The sequence below is a fragment of the Lissotriton helveticus genome, chromosome 2_2 (genome assembly GCF_964261635.1).
Source record: "Lissotriton helveticus chromosome 2_2, aLisHel1.1, whole genome shotgun sequence".
In the NCBI taxonomy this organism is placed as follows: Eukaryota; Metazoa; Chordata; class Amphibia; order Caudata; family Salamandridae; genus Lissotriton; species Lissotriton helveticus.
In genome coordinates this window covers 181,754,964-181,780,330 of record NC_136060.1, presented here as the reverse complement: position 1 = coordinate 181,780,330, position 25,367 = coordinate 181,754,964, and the positions used below count along the sequence as shown (strand labels likewise).

The 25,367-nt window shown below is 46.8% G+C and overlaps 1 protein-coding gene across 2 annotated transcripts in view; it reads left to right on the top strand.

Annotated features, from left to right (window-relative positions):
• N4BP2 (NEDD4 binding protein 2) overlaps positions 1-25,367 on the top strand; it is a 1,406,797-nt gene that overhangs the window by 1,062,751 nt on the left and 318,679 nt on the right. For both annotated transcript variants that reach the window (XM_078678311.1, XM_078678313.1), the window contains exon 12: positions 14,196-14,314. In XM_078678311.1, coding sequence (XP_078534437.1) covers positions 14,196-14,314 — 119 coding nt within the window. The remainder of the gene's footprint in view (positions 1-14,195; positions 14,315-25,367) is intronic.

Here is a 25,367-nt window from a genome sequence, read left to right as displayed (position 1 = left end):
AAACTTGTTTTCTGTAAACAGGCCTTTAAATCTTGTTCTTATCTCGTCAAATATTGCTATCATTCTAAGACCGCGGTTAGAAACATTGGAAGATGGGCCCCATCAACAGCAGATCCCTCCCAAGCCACACAATGGAAATCTGGATGCTAATAGAGGAGGAAGCCCTTGATGTTCTGTTTATTACAGAAACGTGGCACAAGGAAAGCTCAGCGCCAGACATCATAATGACCCCCCCCCCAGACTATGGCATACACAGATTGGATCAGGTAGGCAAAGCAGGAGGCGGCGTGGCCATCATTTATAAGCTACTATTTAGCTGCTCCATCAACACCTCAAACTAACCAATTGCGAGGCCATACAATTTGGATTGGTACTCTCCCCACATCCTCCTTCTCTGGCAGTCTTATCTACAGGCCCCCAGGGACATGTACATCTTTTATAGAGTCCCTACCCGATCTTCTAACCAGCCTACTCATAGGAAAAAAGCACATTGACAGTATCGAAAGTGGCTGACAGGTCCAGGAGGATGAGGGCCGCCGTTTCTCTGTTGTCTAGCAGGGTCCTGATGTCGTCGGTGGCGGCGATGAGGGCAGTTTCTGTGCTGTGGATGCTGCGGAACCCGGACTGGGACGGCTCCAGAATGCAGTTCTCCTCGAGGAATCTAGTCAGTTGTTTGTTGACAGCCTTCTTGATGACCTTTGCTGGGAACAGGAGCAGGGAGATGGGTCAAAGTTCTCGAGGTCCTTGGAGTCCGCCTTGGGTTTTTTGAGGAAGGTTGATGTCGGTGTGCTTCCAGCTCTCCGGGAAGGTAGCTGTCTCGAAGGATATGTTGATAACTTTCCGGAGATGGGGTGCGATGGTGGTGCTTGCTTTGTTGAAGATGTCTGTGTTGGCATGGGTCTGACGGGGATCTGGAGTGGACGGAATTCATGATCTTGATGGTGTCCTTGTCGTTGATGTGGGTCCAGTAGGTCAGGCGGTTGGTGCGGGTGGTGGTCATGGGGGTGGAGGTTTTGGTGGTAGCCGGGGCGGTCACGGTGTTGAAGCTGTCGTGGATGTCTGCGATCTTGTGGTGGAAGAAGGTGGCCAGTGAGTTGCACAGGTCTTGTGAGGGTGGGATGTCGTTGGTGTTGGAGCTGGGGTTGGAGAGTTCCTTCACGATGTGGAAGAGCTCTTTGCTGTTGTGTACGTTGTTGTCTAGGCGGTCTTTGAAGGAGATCCTTTTGGCGGATCTGATGAGGTGGTAGTGTCTGCGGGTGGCGTTCTTGTGGGCTGCGTAGCTTTCCGGTGTTCGTTCACGGATCCCGTTCTTCTCTAGCTTTCGGCAAGTTTGCTTGGAGGACTGGAGGTCTTCGGAGAACCAGCTTGCTTTCTTTCTGGTGTGGCTGTTGCAGGGTTTCTTGAGCGGGGCAAGGGTGTTGGCGCGGTCGTCGATCCATTGTCTGAGGTTGCGGGCTGCGGCGTCGGGGACGGTCGAGTCTGTGGGCGGGCTTTGGGCGAGGGTGGTGGTTAGCTGTTCTTCCGTGACTTTGCTCCAGCAGCGGCGGGTCATCTGCTGGGTGCGGTGGTGTGTGGTGGGTTTACGGAAGGTGAAGTGGATGCAACTGTGGGCGGTCCGGTGGAGTTCGGTGGTGTGGTTGAAGACGATGTAGGAGCTTGCTGAGAAGATGGGGTCCAGCGTGTGGCCAGCAGAGTGGGTGTGTGTTGTGATGAGTTGTCTGAGCCCGAGGTTATCGATCAGGGCGGAAGAGTTGGGGCCGTTGTTGTTCTCGAGGTGGAAGTTCAGGTCCCCAAGGAGAATGTAGTCCATGGAGGTGAGGGCGTGTGTACTGATGAGGTCACGATGGAGTCGCTGAACTGTGGTCGTGGTCCGAGGGGTCTGTAGACAAGGGTTCCTCTGAGGGTGGTGTTGGGGGTCGGTGTGGCAAGTGCAAGTGTTTGGCGGTGCTGAGGGTGTCATCTGGTTATGTCGAGATTTTGAGAGTGTTCTTGTGGACGATGGCGATTCCTACTCCGTTGGTGCGGTCCTTGCAGGTGATCTTGTAGCCTTCTGAGATGGCTATGGCGATGTCTGGTGCTGAGCAGGGGTTCAGCCAGGTCTCCGTCAAGAAGGCGACGCCTCGGGTGTTGGAATCCAGTAGGTCCAAGAGTTCAACGGCGTGTTTGCGTGCGGAGCTGTGTTGAGAAGGATGCATCTGAGGTAGTTGGGGTCTTTGGTGGGTGGGTTGGCGGGCCGGTGAAGCTGCAGATACGGCAGGAGAAGGGTCCTTGGGTACGCATTGGGGCAGCCAGGCAGCAGGTGCGTGATCGTCCGGCGTTGAGTGTGGAGAGGGTGCTGGAGTCATAGCGGATGCGGGTGTCGTGGCCCTTGAGGGTGCCAGGGGTCTTGGCGCTGGGCGCGTTCCAGGCGCGGACTGACGCAGACGGACTTGCCTTAGGCGCACCTTCGGTGCGACAGCGTCGCGGCCTCCATATGAGGGGAAGTGGGAGGGAGGAGCAGCTGGGAGGCGGGTACAGGGCAGCGAATGGGAGAGCGGGGGGCGGGCCGCAGGGACGCTGCGGCGGGAAAACGGGCGAGGAACGGCAGTTTAGGCACAAACGAAAGAAAACAATTTAGGCACAGAGTGGAACAAATCAGGCACAGAGAAAACAAAATTAAGCAAAGACAGTGTGGGAAGGGGCGGCGAGGCAGGCGAGGAACAGTAATCTGGCACATGAGAAAGAAAACAATTTAGGCACAGAGTGAAACAAATTAGGCTTAGAGACAACAAAATTAAACAAAAATAATGCAGGTACGGGCAGCGAGGCAGGCACAGACAGACAGGGCCGTGCAGCAGCGTGGCGAGCAAACTGCCTGCGAGCAGGGTCAGAGGTCCCCACGTGGGGTGTGGTGCAGCAGCCTGGCTGCGCAGTTCTGTACCACGTGCAGTTTCCTTGTGGTGGACTTTGTAGGGCCAAGGTAGAAGGAGTTCCCGTAGTCCATGCGGGAGAGTACCAGCACCTGGACCACCACTCTTCGGGCTGGTGTGGGGAGGAACAGGAGGCGGCCAACACTGACTGCATTTGTTTGTTGTAACACTTTTCGCCCTAATAGGGATGGGTATGCCCAGACGTGGGTCCCTTGTGGATTATTATTATTATTATTATTATTGCTCACTGTACCACTGGATTCAAGCTAGTCTGGCTGAAGAAGGGTGACATACCCTGAATCCCGTCCCAGGATGCTTGTTTCCGGTCCAGGGGGACCTGGCCTGGCAGTTCGGTCTGGACTGTTCCCATGAGGCACAGGGTCAAGACTGATTTGCATATGGCTGGGTCCAAACTGGGGTGGCGTAGTGGGCAAAAGAACAATGGATTTAACCCAGATCTTTTGACTGGGGCAGAATGTTTGCATTGTCAGCATTCCGTCCATTATTGTTTGCTGTAACAACTTGACTGCCCAGGTGTTGAAATTAAGGGACTTATCCAACCAGACTCCCAAACTTTTGATTTGCTCTTTGGGGGCTGGTGGTGGCCCAAGAGAGCTAGGCCAGCTCATTCCATCTGTGGCACTGAGGTGGTTACCCAAGATCATTAGCTCAGTCTTGTCTCCATTAAGCTTGAGACCTGACTGGTCCATCCATGTGGCCACGGTTTCCATACAGGCTACTAGATTGACTGGCATATTCTTTGGGTTGTTTAGCGCTACTATTAGCTGCATGTCGTCTGCATAGGTGATGATCTGAATCCCATATGGAAGGACTAGCTCAGCAAGAGGTTTTAGATAAACATTATATAAATTGGGACTTAATGATGAGCCCTGAGTGACTGCGCACGTTAATGGCATGTGCTTAGAGGTGCAATTACCCTCAAATACCTGGAATGATCTATGCTTCAGGAAGGACTTAGTCCATCCCAAAGCTTCGCCTGAGACTCCCACCATTCTAAGTCTGTCAAATAAGATGTTATAATTGACAGTATCGAATGCGGAGCTCAGGTCCAGTAGGATTGCCGCCGCTACTCCTCCTTGGTCGAGGATTTTCCTTGATTCCTCTACTACTGCTAATAAAGCTGTTTCCGTACTATGGTTAGGGCGGAAGCCAGTTTGGGAAATATGCAGTAGGGAGTGGGTTTTTAGGTGTTCTGAGAGAATCTTGAGCGAGACTGGGCGATAGTTACCCCATAACTCAGGGTCGAGATTGATTTTTTTTTTTTTTAGGAGTGCTCTTATCATGGCGTGTTTCCATGAGAGAGGTACCTGACAGCTGGATATGGAGGAGTTAAGCACCTCCAGAAGAACAGGGAGAATAGGCAGGCGACAGCTGAGCAACGATGTCCAATGATATTTATTTATTTATTTATTCAATTTATAACGCGCACAGCTACTCCGAGGAGTGTCCCGGCGCGAGCCAGAGAACAGGTAGAAAGTCAAATGATAAACTAAAAGAGAAAGGTTTTGAACTTTTTCTTAAAAGTCATAAGATCTTGGATGCTACGTAAGGCCAGTGGGAGGGTGTTCCATGCTAACGAAGCTTTGCGCACAACGGAGCTCCCGCCAAACCTTTGTAGGTTGAACCGAGGGGTCTGCGCCAACCGTTGTGAGGAGGAGCGTAACTGTCTCCCCGGGACATAAAAGTAAAATCTCTTCTGGAGATAGGTGGGCCCTCGGCTGTAAAAAGCACTATGGGCAATAGTCAGAATCTTAAATTTTATTCTAGCCTCCACCAGAAGCCAATGGAAAGAGCGCAGATGAGAGCGCACACTGCTCCTGCTTGTGAGACCCAGCAGGAGCCTGGCCGCCGAGTTTTGCACTATCTGAAGTTTGTTCACAAGATAGCTCAGGATGCCAGCGTACAATGCATTGGCGTAATTCAGGCGGGAGAGGATCAGGGAGCGAACAACAGTTTCCTTGGCCGACTTTTGAAGGAAAGGAAGAAACTTCTTCAATGTTTTCAAGATGCCAAAACTGGACCCGACCAGCTTCTTAACCAGGATTGCGAAGGTCAGGTTGTCCTCTAACCATACCCCCAGATTCTTAGCATATCCTACCATCATACTAGGCAGAGTAGAACCTGGGGGCCAAAGTTTCTCTCTAAAGTTTGCTGGAAATTTGCCGAACAAGAGTATCTCGGATTTGTCCTCTTTACATTTGAGCTGTGCCTGAGCAAGCCATTGAAAGACAGAGGAGAGTCACTGATGAGCAGAGAAGACCGAATCGTCATCCTTTTCCCAGGTGAATAACAGCTGGGTGTCATCCGCATAGGCCATCACCTTAGCCCCTAATGTTTCAGCTAAATAAACCAGCGGGGTGACATAGATATTAAACAAGAAGGGGATGACCCCTGTGGGACGGCAGTGGCCATCGGCTGGGAAGCAGAGGCGCAAGGTGGCAGCCAGACCTGCTGTGAGCGGCCATCAAGAAAAGTCCTGATCCAGCCCAAGGCTAACCCTGATATGCCAATCTTCAAGAGACGGTCAAGAAGCAGGGAGTGGGGCAATCTATCGAATGCTGCTGAGAGGTAAAGAATAACCAAAGCCATCCTCCCGCCGGTATCCATGCAGTCCCGGATAACCTCCGACACCTCCAAGAGAGCTGACTCAGTGCTAAACGAGGCTCGGAATCCAGACTGAGCCGGATGGAGCAGACCCATGGCCTCGACAAACTCGGTGAGTTGATTTGTAACCACCTTCTCACATACCTTAGCCAAGCTAGGTAGGAGAGAGATAGGGCAGTAATTTCCAGGGACCAATGGATCCAAAGTAAGCTTCTTCAAGAGGGGGAGAATTTTAGCTTGCTTCCAGATTGTCAGAACCAAAGCATCCTGCAACGAGATATTAATGATCTTATTGACTTCAGGATTGATGACATCTGCAGCTGAAGCCAAAAGTCTGGCCGCACAGGGATCGGAGGGCGAGCCTGATATTAAGCCTTTCAAAATTTTGAGAGTGCTGGGCAGATCCACTGGCGAGAAAGTCGACAGAAAGTTGGAAGAGCCAACTAAAGGCAATAGAGGAGGGAGGGCTATGGGTGAAGTAAGACACGAAGAGAGAGAAGTCTGAATGCCACAAATCTTATCCAAAAAGAACTTAGCAAGTGTATTGCACCAAGGCTCAGAGACTGGAGCAAAACGTGCCTGAGCACTTGGAGACATAAAGCTCTGCACAATGGAAAAAATGTATTTAACATTGTTTTTGGCTTGGTCAATACGCAAGGAAAAGTACCGCCCTTTAGCTGAAGCTATAGCAGTATAATAGCTTTTTTGTTTCATTCTAAGTGCATGTTTAACAGCAGAACAATAGCTGCTAGACCGCCACGCCCTCCCCAGTAACTTACACTCATGTTTCAAAACTTTGAGCTCAGGCGAAAACCAAGGTTTAGAGGGAGACTCTGTGGTAAACTTGGGACGGCGCGATGAAGATAGCGCCGCCACTGAGTCAGAGATCCATTCATTAAAGCTCGATACACTCCCCACCAGATCTTGCTGAAGGGAAGGCCGAGAAGCGGCCAAGATGCTATTAAACCGCAAAGGGTCAATTTTGCCGAATGTTGGAGGACGATGGCCACCAACCGGCAAAGCAGGCTGGGGCACTTCCCAGGAAAAATGGATAAGGTAGTGATCTGACCAGGAGACTGGAAGGGGCATAGCCACCTGGATGGGAAAATTATAGCAAATGGAATCCAAAGTGTGGCCCCCTTGGTGAGTAGGATGACTGACCCATTGAGAAAGTTGAGCCAATTGGAGAGAATCAAGAAAAACTATGGAGTCCCTTGCCTCGCATTAATCAAGGTGAAGATTCACATCTCCTAATACTAGGTAATTCGCGAAATGAAGTGCTCGCTCAGCAACCGCATCCCCACATGCTTTAAGAAAACCCGTAGCCGGGCCAGGGGGACATTAAATAAGGGACCCACCTAATGTGAAGTGAGCGTAGATGTAAATACTAAAGTCTAGGATCTCACACTCGGCCCAAGAGCTGGAGACCTCACTTTTAAGAACCCATTTATTCCTGTACAGGATAGCCAGACCACCACTCCTGCCAACTGGGCGGTCAACCCGACAGAATTTATAGCCTGCCGGGGTAGCCAGAGCAACAACTGGATTGGAGGACAGATCCAGCCAGGTTTCGGTGATTAAATAAAAGGTCCATAGAAATATCAGAGACCAGGTCAAAAACATCAATATGATGTTTCCTGAGCGATCTAGCATTAATGAGAGCAGCCCTAATACGAGGGGCACCCTCGGAGTTACTGGAGGCCTTGCAGAATGAGATGTCTAATGTTGGCACAAAACCACAGGATCTACAGACAGCCACCCCATGGTTAGGCATGACACAATGGTCAGACGGGGGTCAGAAGGGCGGCCGGAGTATTTGCAGGGATTCCCCACAGTATTGTAACCTGCCGCCAGCATTTGATTTAAAACGGGCAGCACAGCTGGCCCTGGTTGCTGTCTTGGCGCTGATGGTCGCAGACTGGCTTGCCTTAGGCGCGCCTTTGGCATGTCCGCTGCGCGAACGAACATTGGCCATTAAGTAGGCTGGTGTCAGGACGGCGTGCAGCGACTAGAACGCTGCTCGGGGAACATGCGTGGCCCAAACAAGACTCAGGACATTCCCACAGGATTAGCAGCCCAAGTAGAAATGCACACAGCAGATTCACAAACAATTTGACAATAAAAACGCAAAGTTCAACATTTAAAAAATCAACCTTTCACGACGCTGCACTCCTGAACACTGCCCGTTAAGTAGGCTGGTGTCAGGACGGCGTGCAGCGACTAGAACGCTGCTCGGGAAAGGCGCGTGGCCCTAACAAAACTCAGGACAGGCAGTCCCCGCAAAGAGTGCAAAATGCAAGAGGAAAGAGGAGTATAACACACTCCACGTTAGTTAAAATTAATAATAAAGAATAGCGCCAATGTTAGCAAACCCCAATTATAAAAAAGACTGCGCCAAAATTGGGAAATGAATTGCGGGCTCAATCAGAAATAATGACCGAAGAGAGCCTTTGCAATCACCTCATTTTTGGAATGAACAGCATGGCTTTGGTGGTGGGCATTTATTGATGGGCAACAAAAAGCACCATCTTGGAAAAAAAATCTACTACTACCCAAATGGTAGTATAGCTATTAGAGTTGGGAAGGTCAGTAATAAAATCTATGCTGATGGTAAGCCAGGGATGAGGTGGTATGGACAAGGTTCTTAAATAACCAATTGGGCAGAATGGGAGACCTTATTTTGAGAACCTATTGGACAGGTCCGAATGTAGTCATGCACATTCTTGACAAGGTAGGCCACCAAAAGCATCACTAACAGTTTGCTAAAGTCTTTTGGATTCCTTCATGACCCGCTTACGAGTGTCTGACATCAGGTTAGAGCTTCCTGGCTTAATTCCTTCGTGGGGACATACAAGGTGGTACCATAATAAGGAAGGCCTTGTGTATGTGATTGTCCTTCCAAGCCACCCAAAAGTTTATTTTTTCGGGATTCAAACTACGCGTAACCTTATCTAGAAAAGAGTCCTAGTTGCAGAGATCTGTGATGTGCTCTGAGTCTACAATGTTCTGTGGTGTCTGACTCAGAGTGTCTTGATCTGAATAACACCATCTAGATATTAAATCAGCCTTTGCCTGTTGAGTACCTGGTCAATAGGTGATAAGGAAATTCACTTCACTGAAACATAAAAAACACCTTACTTGCCTTGGGGTCAAGGCCTTCAGAGACAGGAGGAATTGAAGATTTTTATAGTCAGTGTAGATCGTGACAACATACTGGGCCCCTAATAGGTAGTGTTGGCCTTCTTGAAAGCACAATTTTAATGGCAACAACTCTCGTTCAGCAGCTGTGCAAGTTTGTTTCGCTGACAACAATTTTTTTGAGAAAAAAAACTTGATGCCTTTGTTCTCTAGTGGTGTTACGCAGTGATAAAACACATCCCAGAGCCGCCTGGGAGTCAACCGCCTCTACAAAGTAAGGCTGTGTGGCGTCTGGATGTCTAAGCTTAGGGGCGTGGTGAATCTTCCCTTTAGTAAATTAAAGGCATCAGTGGCCTCCTGAGACCACTCAAAAGGTACCTTTTTTTCGTAAAAATCAGGTGATGAGACTTACATTGTCAGGAACGTGTATGATAAATCGGCGATAAATGTTTGAGAGACTAAAGAAGCTCTGTACCTCCTTTTCAGTGGTTGGGCCTGGCCGAGCTAGAATAGCCTGGACCTTTCTTGTATCCATAGTCAACCCCTCTGGAAATTAGATATATCCCAGAAACTCAACAAACTGGGTATGGAACGTACATTTGTCCAATTTGGCTAAAAGCACTGTTCAGTTGCAAGACTGTCCTGGCATGTTTCTGTGTTCAGTCATGCTTGTGAATTGATCAAGATGTTGTCAATATAAACGACCACACAAACATCCAGCAAATCTCACAGAACCTCATTGATAAAGTATTGGAAAGCCACTGGGGCATTATGCAATCCAAAAGGCATGACTGTATATTCAAAATGCCCGAACTTAGTTCAAAAAGTGGTCCTCCACTGGTCCCCTTCTTTGACATGGATGAGGTGGTAAGCACCACCCAAGTCCAGTTAAGTGTACACAGTGGACTTTTGCACCCGATCTAACAAGACTGGGATTAGTGGAAAGGACTCCTATTATTAACGCTCACTTTGTTTAAGGCCCTGTAATCTACTCACCCCTGAAAATTGCTTTCCCTGTTTGAAATGAAGAAAAGCGCCAATGACGCAGGAGAAGTGGAATGGCGTATAAACCCTAAGGCTAGCATGTTGCCTAGGTATTTCTTTAAGTGTTCCGTCTTAGGTTCTGAGAGAGCATACATGCGACTGCAGGGTAGTGCAGCACACAGAGGCAAGTCGATACGGCAGTCAACATCCCTTTGGGGGATAGTTGTATTGCCTTCTGTTCGTCAAAGACATTTTGAAAGTCCTGGTTTCTACTGGAAGCTGGTTCAAGGACCCTAGTTTTATGGCTGTGCAAGTCAAGGGAGGTGGTGATTCTGCTGCACTACTATAGCAATCACTTTTACAGTAATTGGACCCAAAGGTGACAAGATGGAGGGACCAATCAATAACTGAGTTATGCAACTGAAGCTAAGGAATTCTTAAAATAGCACCAAACGTAGGTGTGTCTCTGATGTTAAAGATTAAAGCCTCTGTATGCCCATTCTCACATACTTTGAATAATGGAATAGTTTGAAATACGATCATTCCAGATGAGAGCTCGGAGCCATCCATGGCTCTAACATGTTCTGCTACCTTTTTCGTAACCTGTGGAATGTCGAATGTACTGGCCAGGGCAAAGCCTAAGAAATTTCTGTTGGGTCCGGAATCTAAGCTCATGGGCAGGACTTGCTTCTGTTGGGATTAAATGATGAGAGTGACTGAAATATTTAAAGTGTTGTGGAATCTTAGATGAAGTTTTAGTCAGTTAATGGGGGTCTGTTCAAGGACAACACCCAATTGATTGACCCTGTGTCAGCCGTGCTCACAAATTTTCCTGCACCGATTCTGATGTCAAGGCACTAGTCTTCAGAATTCCCTTCGGTTTGGCAAAGCATTCTCGTGCAAAAGGCCTGGCCTTATTGCAATATAAACACAGGTTACATTTCTTTCTATTTTCTTTTTCCTCTGCAGTTAAGGGACCACGCAAGCTTCCTTTCTGCATGGGTTCTCACTGTCCAGACTCTTAGACTCTGTATCTTTCCACTCCGACCGCACAACCAGTAGTCTGGGTTCCCCTTGAAAGCTGTCTCCTTTGCATTCATTTAGACTATGGTCAAGTCTGACAACTAAATCCATGAATTCGGAACACTCTGAGGGTAAATCTGCGATGTGCACCAGTGAATTCTTTGTCACCCCTCAACCCTCTATAAAAGAGGAAAGTTATTTTCCCCTCAGGCCACTCAGTTTCTGAAACTAATTTACCAAAGACAGTTACATAAGTAAGGTGATCCTTAATACCCCGATGTAGGTTTAACAACTCATTACCACTGGCCTGGACACAGGTGGACCTTGCAAAGAGACGTTGAATCATCTCTTTAACCCCCCCAACCATGTAATACCTGGTTGTTTGTTTCAATAAGTGGAGTAGCCCAGTTGTCAGCTGTCCCTCCAAGATAAAATATGATAGAAGCAATTCTGCCAGTATCAGAGGGAAAGGCTCCTGGTTTACAAAGGAAATGTAACTGGCACTGACTCTAGAAGGCGTCAAACTTACAGCTGGGCCTCTAAGGTCAGCCATCTGAGCCTGGGACGAACATAAGTGGGTCAGCTGTGCATGGAGGTATAAGCAAGCGGGTGCCAGGACTGTACATGTCAAATTTAAAATGTCAGAATAACCCCCCTTACCCAACCCCAATACCTCACAAACATGGAAGTATATGTCACAGAATAGGTGTTCGCCTGCCCCCAAGGGGGGCCTAGAACCCATCCATTGGATCCACATGTCCCTTCAACAGCCAACAATCTGTTCCTGAGAACAAAGCTCTTTGGCACTCTAGAGATGCAGCTGATTGGAACGTGCCTGCATCTGGAATTCTCAGAGGATGGGATAATACCCATCTCACAGGAAGAAAACGTTCCAAATGGCGTCTGTGTGTGCATCCTGTGTATACAAGTCCATGAGTATCGTTTAGTGTTTCTCGCCTCAGAATTTGGTCTGCCAGGATGAGCGCATTCGGTTCCGAAGTTACACTGTGGATTTGGCGCATCGCGAACGCCTATCTCTTAATGACGAGTCCGAGTCGAAGTGCGGCGGGCATGTGGTATCGGAAAAAATGGGTTGAGAGTTAAAAACTACATGCATTCGGGCTGGTAACAGAAGCATATAGGGTATTTTCTAGGCCTTTCTTTGCCTTATCGAAGGATTGGTGTTGTTGTTGAACCATTTTTGTGTAGTCAGGAAAAATCTTGATATGTGGGATTCAAAGAGAAGTGTCTTGATTCCGTGCATGCCTCAGGATAGCGTCCCTATCATTAAAATGAAGGATTCTAGCTATGACAGGCCATGGCCCGAGGCTCCCTCACCAACTCCTTATGAACCCGCTCTATCAAGAAGCAAGAGGGGAGGTACTCCGGAGGCACAAGGGCACGGATCCATTTGATGGGAAAGTTACCCATTCACTCGCCTCGCAGCCCTTGGGGAACCCCTCGAACCGGAGGTTGTTTTGGCGGGCGCAGCCCTCTGTGTCCTCGACCCTCGATGCCGACTCCTTGGTCACTGCTGTGAGTGTGTTGACTTTCTGCTGGAGAGACGCCATGGCCTCCTCCACACCGGGTACTCTGGTCTCAGCCTCCATGATCCTCTCCATGCCGTTCTGTAGATGCTGGCGCAGCAAAGTCACATTCACTCCAACTGCATCAATTTTAGTGACCCTCAACTGGGTGATGGCAGACAGGAGCCCTGCATTATCTGATCCAGCCCTCTTCTCCCCCACCCACTCCCCGTGGTCAGCCGCCGTTGCCACGACCCTGGCAAACTTGTCTAAGGTAGTCTGTTTGGCCGCAAAGTTTGGTTGCTTGGCCTTGGTTATGGTATAGTCCGTGCGGGCGCCCGAACCAGGCCGACTGGTCTCTAGATGTCACAAGGGTCCCTGAACTACCAGGCCCCCTGGTCCACAGCTCCACGGGGGCGGCATGAGCAGTCAGGTGTGAGGACAGGCCAGCGGTATCCACCTAGTGCTCGTGGGGGGGCAGGGCCAATGCAGTCCGGTCAAGAAGTAACAGGACGTGCCGAGTATCTGCAATTGGACAGCACAGGGGCATGGATCCAGTCCCATCCCCCACGCACCAACGATGAGTAGTGGTCCCCAGACGCTGCCCATGCGTCCCCCAGGCCCTTGCAGCTCGCAGTTTCCAGGACGTATGGCCCAAGGCCCATCTGCGGTATAATTATCCTGTATAGGAGGGGGAATCTCACAGGAGCGAAAGTCATCTACAGGCTAACAGCTAGCCGCATCTCCTCCCGCTATCCAGCACATAGTACCGGCACTCTCCGATCACTGGGTATAGCCACCTCTGCCCGGTCGGTCACCGCCGAAGGCCAGGGCCATGCAGTATGTCCGCTGCCTTCGCCCCACTCGCCATGTCCAGCACAACAGCCCGTCAGGCCACGCGTTTCGGCCCATGCTCCCACGCAGGGCCAATATTCCCTCCAAGAATCCTCAAGGAGAGGGCCGCCCCCCTTTCCACACGGCCGCAGCACCGGTGGCCTTACTGGAGACAGGCACCCCAGGGCCCGGGATTCAAGGAGCCACACTAGCAGAATCGCCTTCAAAGCTGCAACTCGATACAGCTGCCGAGATCTCCATCTCTAGACTGCCCTCGGGCGGCTACTGCTGCCACACTGGCACCACGCAGGCCATCCTGAGGCTCGCTCTGCCGCACTCCTGCCACCCCAGACGGTCTTGTCAGGATCTGCACGGCGCTTCACCGCCACCGTACCATCCGTCCGTGTCTCCAAACACCCGCTTTGTAGATGGGGGAGGATTACAGTTTAATGCAGGCAGGATGGTGGAGGATAACTGAACGGCTTCCGGGAGCTGAACTAGAGCGCGTCCACCATGATGCGCCGCTAGGCCACGCTCCCCCTATTTTACACTTTTAATAGCCCTACTGGTCAGTTAGGGGCAGGTTTTTTCCTCTTCTGCACATGTGAATTGCAGACACTGGTGCCAACATGCCATCACTCAAAACAAAATTCCATGAAAGCTGGTATAGTAGATGCATACAGTCCCTAAAACAGGCGTACCACAGGTGTTTGAGATCACTTTCCCCCCTGCTTTTGTTCCGAAGTTCTCTACGATCGGGCAACAGGTGAAAATTGCCCTGACTAAACTATTAGGTTGTGTTGAACAAAATTAGACAGTTCATCTTGTCTTCCCACTGTTACAAAAGCAAGATCTTTCTGGAAGATATTGATAATTGATGTATTGTCACTCAGTGGATAATCAATTATTGCAATGAAATCAGTCTCTGTAGGCTGCATTCCAAAGCCCCCTCTGTATTTTATATGCCTGCCTGACTAGATAAGTTAAAATTGCTCCCGAGTGGCATGATAGACAACTCGAGTTTTACTCTTGTTGTCTTGGATGTTACTTAAAACCCCTCAGTAGAAAAGAAGACTAGTGTGTTCAATGAAAATTATAAAAAGCAGTTTGTGTCCGTGTTCTATTGAGTTATATTATTGTGTTCTTTTTGTTTTAGAAGCAGTTTTCACCCCAGCACAGAAAAGATGGTGCTACTATTGTTAAGGAGAAGCAACTCTTGCAGATGTTTCCAAACATTGATCAAAAGCTTCTCTTAGACATATTTCAGGAGAGCAAGTAGGTATTCTTTAGTGCTTGAATGTATTGTTTTATTGTATTTTCACTAAATATGTTTAGGGTTCTTAAAATTGCTGTGACATTTTAAGTATGTTGCTAGACTATACTAATTTCTAGAACTCTTTCAGAGTTGTACTATGCAGCCACAATACATATTTTTTGTAGTCTATTTAGGTCATGATTTCTAATTTCTTAGTTTATGAACACATTTTTGAGGTGGAAGAGGCACTCTTCAGTTTAGTTTACACAATTACCAAATTTTCGGTATCCCTTTATAAGATGTTTTAATTATTTTTGTTGGTGTTTGATAGAGCATACCCTTTTCCAAGGAACATACTACAATATAGTGTGGGGTCCTGGTTGACATTAACTAAAGGAGGGGGGGGTTGATTGATGAATATATTTGGGACAATGCTAACCTGCAAATGTTACATATTTCTTACATTGTGCACATTTGCAAATAGAGGTACTGGGAAATAGTAAACCTCACAGAATTACACACATGTTGGTCTCATTGCGCAGCACAGATTTATAACCCAGGTCGGTAGGTTAAAAAATCAGCAACTTTGCCCCTGGACAATATCTCTTGATTTGAAAAGGGAGCTACACTACAAGCCTGAATATCATCCATACCCTCAGTCATATTTCTCATTGATGTTATCCAGAAGCTAAAATCCAATGCAAGTTTGCAGTAGGGGTAGGTTCCTCAATTATAACCCTTTTTTATTTTGAGATGTAAGGCTGCAATACTCCTGCAGTGGTGGACGGTGATGCTCAACACTGGAGGGGCATTGAGGGGACCCGTGTTCCGCTCTCCTCTGTCTTTTTCTTCTTTCTTCTTCTTTCTCAGCGTGACAGCATCTCGTGGAGCCTGAGGCAACCCCCTTCTGCAAATCTCGACGGTGCATGAGAGCAGTGCCAGGATTGGCTGGAGCGGGCTGCCTGGACGCTCCAGCAGGCACACTTTCCACTGAGTTGTTTGAGACAGCTAGGTTGAGAGGTTTATACTGCACAGGTCGGGCTGGCCGTCACAAGACGAGCACCCAAGGTGACTTGCGCAGTGTAAACTGGTGGAATGGGCACCACCCCCCTGCTGCCAGTCTGAGGCCGGCCCGCCACCAAACACTGCTCAGTCTAGAAGCAGTGAAAACTAAAATGGTAATTCATTTTATTACTGTTCTATCTTACACCTTTGCTGCACTGGCAGCAGAGGGGCGGCGCTTCTCTTCCCTAATGAGCCCGCTCATTATTCCATCTAAGTCCTTTTTTAAGGATCCCCGCTGACATATAGCATTCTAAGCATATACCTTCTTTTCTTTTTCTGATCATTAGATTGTCACCATATCTCTTGGTCCTGAAGAGACCCTGCAGTGTAAAAGGGTCGAAACGTCGTCAACTGTATTTGAAAGCGAACCAGTTTCACAGCTCTGACTATTGTACACAGAAGCTGGAATCATTACTAAGTTATTCTTTGGTCACCTTTTTAAAAAATTATGGAAATCAAGCTGTACACATTACATGTTTTTCACTGTTTGTTTTATGGTTCCGTTTCACTTGGGGACACAAAAGCACTATTGTTTTTTTTTGGTCTGTGTATATATTAATTAGAATTTTACAAATTGATAAAAAGAATTAATGCGAACATAAAGTCTGCAAGGCCCTCTTTCTTTCTGACATCACCTTAACCCGTTTTTGTGATTGAGATTGTGTATTTGATTATTATTATAGATAAGCCTAACTTTCCACTGGAACCTATGTTTCTGTTACACATGACCTACCCTGGTTCCTAGTGAGTAGGGTGCCCCTTGTTCTTGTTTTCGTGTAACTCCTTCTATGCAGAGGTAGTGGTGGATCATTGTAATAATAGTTATTGCAGTGGCTGGGCAAAGCTGACATGGGCCCTAATGCAAGCACAGAAAATAGGCCCACAGTATCTTCTTTGGGTAATAAAAGACACCAATGATTTGGGGGCAGTGGCTCCCTCTCAATCCTGATGCCCACTACTGATAAGCTCACCCCTGCGTGATGTCTTGTTTTTAAATTGCAGGAAGCTGCTTCTGTAAATGTTTGCATTCCTCCTTCGTATCTGATCTACACTGATTTGATGAGAGCTTTTTGAGTTGCGTCACCAAGGACGACAGGGGTGTATGAAAATGCACTTGGAGAATCTTCAGTGTATTTAATTTTTTTATTTAATGTCCAGTTTGTTGGGGCCATAAATAACATGAATTCAAATACATTAGCATTGCGATAATTCACTGCTCTTCCAACTTGACAGTTCATAACTACTTCTCCTTTATTGACAATGAGCGTACCTAACCCCTGTGTGGGTAGGCTTAACTTGCTACTTTAGTTCAGACAGTTAGTGGGCCATTAGGGTAGCCTGGGATGAGAATGCTGTGTTCTTTAAAGGTACCCAGCTCACGCTTTCATTGCCACTAAAACTGCTAAGGCCAGTAACGTGTGCACTACCTCCCTTGTCTGGCCTACGTTTGGCTGGGGAAGGCCCTTTAGTCATTTCTCATTTAGTGAGATTACAGCTGCTGTTGAGTTACTTAGACAATATCTTACTTCTGTAACTAAGTCATGCAGTGGTATTTCGAAAACTCTAACTTGCCGTGGATGCAGGTGGTGGTTCTTCTAGATTTAGAACACCCCAGTTTAGCACTCGTTGGACCATTCAGTTGCCTCCAAGTGTCCCCATTTGCTTGCACCTCACACATTTGTTTTTAACTTTGCTCCTTCTAACACATTTCAGGTTTGCACCATTTGTCGCCTGCCACAAGGCTTCTGTGGCTCCGTTTTGTATAGCTCTGTCTTTATCCACCGTACACACACACCCCATGTGCGCTATGTCCCAGGTCCTCTCGGCTGGGTTAATACTTCAACCCCGCAAGCCCTTTGCGATGAGTGGGCTTTCTCATAACCCAGGCACTCAAGCCACCTTACTCTGGGGCAACATATGAAACCAAACGTCAATTTCACAAAGCATTAATTGACTAAAGATGGTATAGCTTGGATAAACAAGGCTGCATATTTCATTTTTCCATTTAATGGCCTGCTTACAGGCAGGTATAAACAACATGAATTCCAGATCATTAACTTAGCAATAATTCTCAGCTCTCCTGACCTTATCGTTCATAATTACCTGTTCTTTGTGGGAAAGAAGGGTCCCCCACCCTAGAGTGGGAAGGCTTAACTCACTAGCTTGCTCCATCCAGCTAGCCAACCATTAGGAGGGTCTGGGCTGCCAGTGCTATGTACTATAAGGCTACCCAGCTCACTCTTTGAGGGATCTTAAGGTCAGCTGCATGATTTTACACCGTCGTCTGTCTGACCTACCTTTGGTGGTGGCGGGGGGATGCTGCCTGGTAAGATTACTAACACACAGTCCACGAGAGTCAACGTCCTCTGGCGGCTCTACCCGACATCGAGGTTACTGACAATCATTCTTAAACTTTTATTTTAATCCCTGATACTGTGTTGCTCTATATTCTCAAGAGTACATTATACAAACTAGGCATATGTCTCAATGTCTTCGAATGGTTAGCTTCCCTTTTGTGTGAGTTCACAATCAATATTTCTATCGCCTTTCAAGTCTGCGACCACATCTATTTCGTACGGGATACTTCAGAGCTCCACGATCAGGCTGACTGTTCATTGTGTATGTTCATGGTGCACTCATTTGAACTTAACATTATCTTGTATGTGGGTGACACAAATTATTTGAAACATCTCAGTCAGCCAGCTCTTAGCCCAAGTTTCCTTTATATCCTGTATGTTGTCTGTAACCAACTGGATGACTGCTAGCTGTCCTATAAATGGAATGGAGACCAGGTAGAGGTCCTTCTATTTAGTGATACACCTCCATCTTGTTGCCTGCCTGGTGGCCACCCTCATTTAAGCTGTCCTTTTTCCCATGCGCCTGTGTGTTATTTTTCCTTTTAGGGATGTTAGGCATGTGATTGTGGGGATTTGCATGTTCGAATGCTTGCATCATCTTAAATGGAGCGAGGATTTGAACACAAACTTGAAGGTTTGAAGGACAATTTCGGGCAGTTGGGTGAGACCAAGAAGGAGCTCCCTGTGCAAACTCTTGTAGCTGGCATTTTTGCTGAGAATACCTGCAGAGTTGAATATAGAGAGCACTACAGTACACCTTTGCCTTGTAATTGTTACAATTGGCGATGATGACATAGTGTGGTACAACTCACTGATTGCCGCATTGGTCATCAAAGTTTTTAGCATTTTGGATGGTAAGCGCCCGACAAACTTACAAGTAATTTGCTATTGTCTGAGGCCACTCATAACCTAGTGTTGGTTGTTAGTCACATGGCCTGTTCAATTTGCTTGAACAGAAGTTTCCTCCAACCGCTAATGTCAAAGAAGATTTAAGGGTTATCCGTTGCTGAGTGGCGACCATTTTGAGTGGGAGCCTAAATGATTGTGCACCACACATGTGATGCAAAAAGCAGGAAAGGTCAAGCTGAGGTCTACATTGCGGCCTATTTAGAATTTGGACACTTTCACTAGATAAAGTTAGGCAAAGGCATACATAACGGTCTATTTCTGATTGCGCTACTTGGAGAGATCTTCAGACACCAAGGAATAATTGGTGAGCATTCTCCTACTTAGAGTAACGGTTTTGTTGTCTAATATTGATTTCTGCTTTTTAAACAGTTAATGCTTGATGTGAACATCTATTATATGTGAGATTGACATTTGCTTTGGTGAAAACTGACCACAGTGGTCAGAGTGCTATTTCTATGTTTTAGAAAGTTAATGCCTGGTATGATTTTCCGTTATAACTAATGTTGATATTTCTTTACTGAAAACTTTTAAACACCAGCTACCAAAGTATTTGATTTTATTCTTATTTACCTACTAGCATATAAGCGTTCCAGGAGTGAGCGTACTATAAGTTTTCTTTACTGTTCCTGGTAATCCTAATGTAGGGTGAAACCAGAAGCTAAGAGGGTTAGAAAGATATAGCGATTGTTAGGGAAATGTTTTGACAGTGAATGCAAATTTGCTTTATTATCCAGTTGCTTAGGTGCTGAGGGGCAACCTATATCCATTATTTACTGGATGTTGAACCTGATAGTAAAAGTTTTCGACTATTGGAAGGAGGCTACTGGACAACATTTTTCAGAGGAGCCAAAGATTATATTAGTAGGGCATATATGTTTTACGAGAAGGCAACTTTCTCATGAATCTATGGACAAGTACATTGTGGAGCTTAGTGTTTTTGCATCATCCATTAATTCTGAGGGCTATATTGATAAATCCCTGTGTGGTCAAATTGTTATTAAGGTGCTTTCACAAGATCGATCAGAACTAGTTGTTATGCAGTAACAACCCTACCTTGACTAAAGCAAGTGCTGTTACTAAAAGTATTGAAAGGTCTGAAATTGCTTCTAAAGAGCTTATATAAACTACGGATTTCATCATCTGCTTCTACAGTAAGTTTAGTCAACACAAATAAAAGCATTTTGACCAAGCAAGACGATAAAAAGAGAGAAGACATAAGGACAATGTTACTGCTTTAGATGCGATTCAAGAATAGATTTCATGCTGGCAATATGTCTAGTATCCCTGCGAGGAATAAAGCCTGTAACATTTGTAAAAGGTAGGACATTTCTCTAAAGTGTGTAAAGCATCAAAGAAAAAAACACAAGTTACATGTCTGCAGTCGGATAAAATAACAGAATACGGATAATACAAAATTAGTGTTGTCACTGCAGATTAAGAATAAAAAGGTGATCCAGTTTGAGAAGTTGTTATAGGTGAGACACCATTATTAGTCACTTCAGACACAGATCACCTATAACAATTATATCTGTTGTTTTATGACAAGTGGTCCGGGTCTTATCTAATTCTCACCAATGTTAATCTGCTGACCTTTGGAGGAAGCCAGATTGACATGCTGGAAATTTCCGGGAAAATTTCAAATTGAGATACCAGACAATTTACACTAAGATCTTTATGGCGAGACATGGATAATGTTTCAGCTGAACGCCTGTTCATGTAACTCGCACTAGCCATTTTTATTATACCTTTTATAACAATAGCACTAACCGGAAGCTCTTACCTTTCAGAGAGACGGAAGTTGTGATTTACATTCAAGACTTGAATTATAAAAAAAGTTATGTGTGTAGAATGGCAATGTGGCCATAGTCATGTTTAGATACACATGAAGGTCACTCGCTTTCATGCTCAATGGAGTCTCATTATCTTGTTACTCCACCAAGAGTATCAAAACTTAACTCATTTGAGTCAAATCTATAAACTTCTGATAATTGCTATGTAGATGCGTGCTGCCTTGCCTTGGCGAGCTCCTGGCCTTTGTGGCTGCTGGAGAAGACCCTTGCATGCTTTTTCTATGAACACAGCTCTTCTAAAAAATACAGTTTGTAAGCCTAAACACAGAATACTAAAGTTTTCTTCAACACCAACTTAATTCCAGTTTAGAAAGTTACATCTTGTATGACTGAGGCAGCCATCCATGTTGATCTTAATGCTGTTCACTTAAAAGGAAACTATTGCACTGAAAAATAAAGAACGTTTGATGGCCTAATGACAAACAAAGGTTAGAACCAATGTCCAGTTTGTGGTTTTATGCGTCTCTCGCCTTTTTTTTAAATTTTATATCTCATTTTTATTGGTTTTATTCATGGTTTACAAATGCTGTTCATAATATTTGGATTTGTCGATCAGCAATAGGCAAGACAATAAAGAAAAACGTACATTTGACCACGATCTTATCTCTCACCAAAGCCTGTGTACTGTAAAGGTTGTTAATGAAAAATGTCCTAGCTATGTAAAGGAAGGTTTCAATTCTATTAAGAATTCGGAGGCGAGGATTATGCATTTCTATCTTCCTTCATTTTGCATACAGCAGCCATTAAAAGTGATATCAGATCAAAAAACTGCATCTCCCATGACACTTCTGGAGATAAAACCCAGTCCAACAGCCAATCAGTACAGGTCCATTCCTACTCCTTCCCCTCCGAGGATGCTATATCCTCGTCTTTCTTCATGCGAACACAGTCGAGAATTTTCAACCTCATTCCTGCTTGCCCAATTCCGTCCCTGAGAAGAAAATAGATAACTTTATCTTAGGAAGGACCAGATGGGTCACTAAAACATGTATTCTGTGGGTACAACAAATCAATACCTCCATGTAGAGTGAAACACAGCTTAATAGTACGTTACTTAAAGGAAAACAGGTTACTTACAGTAGCAACGAAGACAGATCTGAAAGGGTTGTTCCCAACTATGGTGGCCTATCCTCGCCTCGTCCTTAATAGAATTTAAACTTTCCTTTACGATAGCTAGGAAATTATTCATTCTATGTCCGGACCAGAGTCAAGGATTAGCTTGTTTAGAGCCTATCCACCACTAGCGAAGCCAGTTTCTTGGCCGGATTAAAGTTGAACCTCCTAATGGTAAAGTCTGATCACCAATCTGCTGCATTTAGGATATCTTCCAAACGTAAAGGCTTTAGAGGCCATTGCCCCCCACTCTGCGTGAGCTCCAAATATGGATATGTCAATCCCTGCTCCCTGCATAGCCCAGCAGACCCAGCGGGCAATAGTAGGAGAAGACACTGCCTTGTGCGGTTTCGTAAGGGCAATAAAGATTTGGTTCACACTGTGTGGACTCACATCCTCAGTCATTGCCTCATAGGCTTTAAGAGCCCTCACCACACTGAGTTTTGGAGCATCTGGAAAGGAATGGTAAGACACTGCCCTAGAACTAGATTTTGTTCTCCTAGAAATATGAAATCTAACCCCTTCAGGGGTAAATACTCTTACCTGTCAACTCTAACGCTCTGATGTCTGGCACTCTATGGCAGGAGATCAGACACAACAAGGTAGCTAGCTTGGCCGACATTTGTTTCCCAGACAGATACTTATTAGCGGGCCAGTACTTAAACAGGCTCAAGACCGTATTCACATCCCATAACTCAGAATATCTAGGTCCCGGGGGAGCAGAGAGGCTAATACCTCTAAGAAATTTGCACACTAGAGGATGTTCCCCCTCCAGATGTCCATCCACCGGCATGTGCCCTGCCGATATCGCTAAACGAAAAGTATTGAGAGTCCTATAAGCCAGACCATCCGACGCCAAAGACGCCAAAAAATTCAAGATGGGAACAACGCCTGCCCCTATGTGATCCATCTGTTGTTGGTAGCACTAACTCCCCCATCGTCCAACGTCGCCTGTAACCCTCCATGCTATGAGTCGTAGCAAGTTCGTTAACAGAAGGCGATGGAAATTCCCCAGAGGATCCTGAAGGAGATCCTGGAACAGGGGTAGAGGGATTGGAAAATCCCAGTAAAGTTCCATCAGAACTGCAAACCAGGCTTGCGGCCTCCAGATTGGGGTAACCACCACCAGATCCTCCCTCTGGCGCCGAAGCCGAGTTGATACGCTCATGATCATGGCAAATGGAGGGTATGCATACTCTCTTTCCGCACTCCAGTCCTGAAGGAGCACATCTATTGTCGATGCTCCCGGGTCCGCACGCCAGCTGCAATACCTCTCCAGCTGATTTCCAGGCCAAAGGCAAAAAGGTCGATTGAGAAATGACCCCAACAGTCTTAGTGATTCTGAAACACCTTCGGATTAAGTTTCCAAAGGCTCTAATCTGACCAATGACGGGAGTGCGAGTCCACCACCTGGTTGGACACTCCTGGAAGATGTTCCGCTGACAACGTAATCTGGTTGGTCAGTCAGTATTCCCGAAGATCCTGAGCCAGATCTGACAAATTCTGAGAGCGCGTCCCACCGAGGTGATTGGCATAGTGGACCTCCGTTACATTGTCCATCTAGAGAAAAATGCAGCACTGAGCTTTGTCTTTGGTCCAGCATTTTACTGCAAACGATCCTGCAAAAAGCTCTAGGCAATTTATGTGGCGGACTACTCCGTGGAGGACCATCTTCCTCTGGTGGAAAATTCTCCACAGCGAGCTCCCCAACCCGAGCCGCTGGCATCCGACTCTATCACAATATCTGGCTGGGACACGAAGATTCAGCGTCCGTTACAAGCTTCCATATGTGCGATCCACTATTGTATTTCCGTTCTCGTTCTCTCTGGAAGGGGAATGAGAGTAAATTAGGCCCTTGCGGAGGTGGGAGATCTTGAGACGATGTAGGGCCCGGTAGTGCAGGAGGCCCGTAAAGATGGCCTGGATCGGTGAGGAGAGAAGTCCCACGATCCTGGCCAGTTGGTGTAAACATGTGGTGGATATGGAGATTGTCCGTCTGAGCTCGTGTCTGATCTTGGAAAGCTTCCCCAAAGGGAGGCTCAACGTAGCACAGACCGAATCCACCACAAAACCCAGAAATTGAATCTTTTGGGTTGGAGATAGAACTGACTTTCAACCATTGATAACGAACCCGAGAGATTCCAGTAAATCTACTGCCAGCTCAACTGGGAAGTCAGATGTAGAGGATACTGATTCATGATCAAGATGTCTAAATAGACTATCATCCATACGCCCAGTGAGCAAAGGTGTTCCACCTCTGGCTTCATCACCTTGGTAAAGCACCAAGGAGAGGAGGACAGACCGAAAAGGAGGGATGCCAACTCCAAGACCTACGACCACCATTGGAACTGGAGAAAGCGCCGATGTGGCAGGAAGATAGGGATCGTGAGGTACGCATTGTGCTCCATCCAATCCTGGATCTGTAAGAGATCCCTGAGGAGATGAACCCCCTCCATTTCGAAGTGGCGATACACCACCCATTCGCGAAGGTGTATTGCCGGACGATATCCCCGCCCCTTTTTTCCACCAAAAATAGGTTTCTGAGAACCGCTGGCTATTTCCAATCGCATATGATTACCGTAGAAGTGAAGGGGCTTGAGGCAGGATGTTTGCAATGGGGAAACGTAAAATTCTATCTGGAACCCATTGATTGTCTGCAGGATCCGACGTCAGACACATCCAGACCTTCAGAAACAGAGCCAATCTGCCCCCCAATGGCACACTGTCCTTGTGTGTGCACTCACCTTGTTGAGAGTTAAAGGAGCTGTTGCTCGTCCTCTGCCACTTCTCTTGCGAGGATACGCCCTCATTGGGTTGAAATTCCCAAACTTGGCTGGATCCTGCTATTGTCCTCTGCGGGATTCTCCACCTGTGTAGGAGGCTTGGTGATAGGCGCGGCTGGTTGAGCGCCCCCTGCCACGATCGACTCCGACAAAAACAACGGGGTAAAACCTTCTTAATTGAGGATTGGGTCTTGTCTAATGAATTGAAAGTGTTCACAAATGTGCCCAATTCTTTGATGAAGGGTTCCCTGAAAAGGTTACCCACTGCTGTTGGACCTGCCTCTGAGGTAGAAAGTTCGCCCAACTTCGGGTCAATTTTAATTAGCAAGGACCAATGTCTTTTGGAAGAAATCACACAATTAGCCTTTCCTAGAAAGACGATCGCCCTTTGTGCCCAGTTAGACAAAAAGGTCCTGGGTATCAGGGCTGCCAACGTCTTTGCGTCCTCAGTCATGTCCAGAATTTTTGCTAATGGACCTATTATATCTAATAACTTATCCTGGCACGACCACCAAGAGCGATCAATGCATTTTTTTGGTTCCTTCACGAATTTGGCTAAGAAAGTGGCCATCTTCTCATCCAGCTCCGATGTAAATGCCACTTTCCCCTCTAAGGCTTGTCTGGGGCACTCCACATTCAGGCAGCTCCTAACCTTCTTATCTAGGGGTTTGCGCAGGTGGGCCGCTATATAGGATGCTACTTTAGGGGGCCGGGTCCATTCAGCTGATCTAGGGTGTAGGAGGTCATCTGGATCCAGCATATCTGAAGCCTGATCCTAAGTGTCCCTTGGTGCCTCTTCCGTTGCTGCAGGCGGGGACCAGACGGTCTCCAGGGCCTGCTAGGTTCCCCATCTCCGTCTGCTGTCTGGGGGACTCCTCCAGGTTGTCTGGAGATCCTGGAGACTCAGGAGGGCCCTTGAGGGTACGCGCGGGTTGGAATTCCATAAATGACTTCTTGAGGTGTGCAAAGGCATCCATGTCCACCCCAGGTAGGGCG